At 40.9% G+C, this 3926-nt stretch overlaps 1 protein-coding gene across 4 annotated transcripts in view; it reads right to left on the bottom strand.

Moving 5' to 3' along the window:
• cep112 (centrosomal protein 112) overlaps positions 1-3926 on the bottom strand; it is a 99012-nt gene that overhangs the window by 39958 nt on the left and 55128 nt on the right. For all 4 annotated transcript variants that reach the window (XM_020619846.1, XM_020619847.1, XM_020619848.1 and 1 more), the window contains one exon: positions 2559-2789. In XM_020619846.1, coding sequence (XP_020475502.1) covers positions 2559-2789 — 231 coding nt within the window. The remainder of the gene's footprint in view (positions 1-2558; positions 2790-3926) is intronic.

Genomic DNA, 3926 nt, shown 5'->3' on the forward strand with positions numbered 1-3926 from the left:
AGGCGGCGGCCGCTCTGGCAGCAGCCATGCCAGGGGCTGGAGGGGCCAAATCTGAAGCCAGAGGCAACGGCCCTCTGCCTGGAGGAGGAGGGCTCATGGAGGAGATGAGTGCCCTGTTAGCAAGGAGGTAGCGACACATCATATATTACTCTTCGATTCAGTACGTCTCAAAATAGGCACTTGAGTCATATGAATGAATTTCAGATCTTGTTTCATATACTACAGAAAAGTGAAACTTGACACAGTTGCCATACAGTAGATTTAGCAAACCCCAATGTTGGTCGCAATGGATTTTGTTGTGCCACCTGAAGAATAAGTTCATGTACTCATCACTCTCACTATTCCTCAGTATTATGAGATGATATGTAGTAAAATCGTAATTTAAATGCACTTTGTTGCTGACAGAGAAGTATCACTGTAAGATCTAGAGAAATCTAAGGAATTTAGGTTTTAAAAATGTGGAGTTCAGGAGGAATTGTGTGGTCTGTGCTTTATGATATTAACATTAAACATGATGATATGTTTTTAAAAATAGCAACTGTTTTTCAGAAATAATTCTGGACTCTGTCTTACAGGAGAAGAATTGCAGAGAAGGGCTCATCACCTGAACCTGACCAGAGATCAGTAAGTACCATTAGATCCTTCTTGTCTGCTGTATTCATGGGGTAGGACTGGATAAGTCTGACTTCTTCCTACTCCATTCAAGCATGTACTAGGTATAAGCAAATTGATATTGGATTAGCATTTGTTGGATATGTGTAAAATTATGTGTGTTGATATATCAACTGTCTTTACATGCTTGAAAGAATAAATAAATCAAATCAAATCAAATCATTTTTTTAAACATGCATTTTTAGCTGACAAAAAAGAAACTAAACACATTGCTGATAGTGTTATCAGTCTGAGTTCAACATTCAGCCTCACTGCTTTGAATCTACTCCAGATTCCCCAACAACTCATTATTTCTACCCTGTGTGCAAAAACAGGGAAGACAGAGAGTAACTGAAGTGTGCCAAAAAGATAAAATAAGGTTTGGCCGTAAAACAACCTTCGAAACTAAAATGCAAAAAGGGACTGATAAGAAGCAGCTTTCAGATTTCTTCAAATGAGGATTACCCTGTAATAAGCACATGCTTTTCCTCAGATCTCTCTACCTTCAGTACCCCTGGTTCTGTGGGCCATATGGAGTCAAAAATGCTGCCTGGATGCTTTGGAGGTCCCTGCATTCTTGGGATAATGCTAAGCATGTGGCGCGAGATGGTGTCTAATGAAAAAATGCTCTCTTTGAGGGATTAGGTTCTGATCAACACCACCTTAGGTCAGCTTCCTGCTAGGCCAGCACAAGATTATGGGTGATTTTCCAGCCATGGGTCCAGTTTTTGTAGTGGCAATGGGAGCAAATTTAACAGAAAGACAGAAAAAAGAGAGAAAACCTCTGAAGTTCTAAATGAACTACTTCCTGGTTCACCACGATAGCAAAGAATAAAGCCAGGTAATGGCTCCAGTGGCTTCCCACACTGTGACTGATCCTTAAGTCCAATCCCGTTACTAGTGTACATTTCAAAACATAACTTACGATGATAAGAGGGTCAACCAAAAGACTTAGTATTTACTTTATGTAACTCTCTGTTTAAGGGTACATTAGATTAGATTCAACTTTATTGTCATTACCCATGTACAAGTACAAGGCAACGAAATACATCTGAGAGGATGTGCACAAGATTAGCACCAGATGGGATGTGAAAATATTAAGATGTACTGATCTGTTCAGCTGCTCTGCATGCCAAAGCAGTGAAACTCTGCTACACTGGTGAATCCTCTCAGGTGGCAGTTCGATCCTCAGTCTCTACTGTCCCACATGTCTAAGTGTCTTTGAGCAAGACAATGAACTCCAAGTAGTTGTCGATGGTCAGGCCAGTGCTTCAAAAGGTAGCATACTGCCATCACTATGAGTGTGTGTGTGTCTGGCCTTTGTATTTTCTATATTTTTGTGGGCCAAACTCCATGAGTTACTATCTTCGCGGGGACAGGAGGCTGGTCCCCACAACACTGTTGAATTTTATGAAAAGGATGGGGTGTAAGGTTAGAGCAAGTGTTGACTTTGGATAAGGTGAGGATAAATCTCCTGGAAATGAATGTAAGTCTGTGTAAGTGATGTGTGTGTGTGTGTATAAGAGGCAAACTGAAAAAGGCTTTAAAGTGAGACTAACAAGTCCCAGTCATAAACAGAGGCAGACATGCAGGGAGTCAGTGAGAGGAGGATTTTAAAAAAGCATGACTGTGGTAGGAATATTGCTAAAACAACATTAACAAAACCCCATCTAGCTCTACTGGATCGAACAGCTTCAAGCTGACATCTGTCTTATTAACTCACTCTTTGTGCACTGCCAAGTTTCTAAAAACCAAACATGCCTGACAAAGCCACTTCATCCCTTCTTTCTTAACCCCAGGTACAGTTTCCTGCAGAGTCAAGTCTCCACTCTCGTTTACAGCCATACAGACAACAGAGACTGATTTAAAATGCTATGGGGATCTGATATTTTCTACATTTCACCCACCTTTTCCTGAGCAGATTCCTTCTCCTGCTGGTGGCTTCTCTCAAGGTCGCTGCGGATGCCTTCCATGTCAGAACGGAGCCTGTCCAGGGATGTCTCCTTGTCCTTGAATGCCCTTTGCTTGTCCTCCTCCCGGAGCAATGCCATCTCAGCAAGTTGTTGTTTATGCTGGATGTGGGCCACCTGGACCTCCTCACGTAGATTTGACAACTGGGCCTCCAAATCTGAAATAATCTGGAAAGAGATAGAGATGTACAGTGGGTTTGGGTGAGTGATACTAATGAATGCCCTGCAGATATCTTGCAGCTTCAAGATGCAGAGAATCTCAGATTTCTCAGATATGGTATTGTAAAGTTCACTGAACAGTAATTATATCTATTTTCATTTTTCCCTCCTTATGCATTTGTCTAAATGTGTTTAATGTTCCAATACAGATAACCTTTCAGAACATCCACCCATATTCCCTTCCATACTCGAACATTTCTGACACTGACAAATGTCTTGTCAATGGTCTGGCTGGATTATAGGCTGAGACAAGCTCCCTGATGAATGTGTGAGAGGAACAGAAAGAGATCCTGTGTCTTGTAGGATGAAATACAGAAACAAATATCTCCAGATAATATCCTTACTTGCCATCAACTCTAATACCTCAACACTATAATTATACCCCAGTGAGAGGTATTATGAAATGTTGACATACTACATATTGATCGGTATAAAAATCTCAGTAAAGTGAGAGACTGCTCCAGAGAGATTCAGACACAGTAAATAAGTGGGAGTGTCTCTACAGTTTAACTAAGCATAGGAAAGTTTCACAAACATGCTTAAATGTTTCTGTTTTCCTCCATAGGAATGTATGAGGGCTGCTGCAGTGGCCTGACCCTTCTCTTGACCTCTGTCTTTTTAAACTTCTCAGCTTTTGCCCAGTAGAGCCCTTTGATAGTGCTGCCAGTGAGAGTCAACATTACATAGTAGGAATGCTAATAAGTACAACCCCATGGCCTCTGAAACACCAAAAATAAGACTGGCCTGTCACGTGCAATGAAGCTATATCTCAAGAGTTTGGGAAATGTCAAAAAGGAAATGCTTACTGTTCGTTAAAGACTGCATCATTTAGCTGGTGTGATGAGGCTTGCTTGTGGAGGAAGTGAGGGAGAGCGCCTCAAAACTGAGAGAATTTCTTGGTTAATGTATATTTCACATTATTTTCAAACTACAAGATTTAGTGAGAGGACATATGCATTTATGATATGACAATGGCTGTCCATGTAGCATATCACAAGTTCACTGTTTTCAAATAACCTATATTTATAACCTGCATAACCTGCACACCAGTTTACACTTCATTATCCATATTGCATACATTCAACA

The sequence above is a fragment of the Monopterus albus genome, unplaced genomic scaffold (assembly GCF_001952655.1).
Source record: "Monopterus albus unplaced genomic scaffold, M_albus_1.0 scaffold227.1, whole genome shotgun sequence".
In the NCBI taxonomy this organism is placed as follows: domain Eukaryota; kingdom Metazoa; phylum Chordata; class Actinopteri; order Synbranchiformes; family Synbranchidae; genus Monopterus; species Monopterus albus.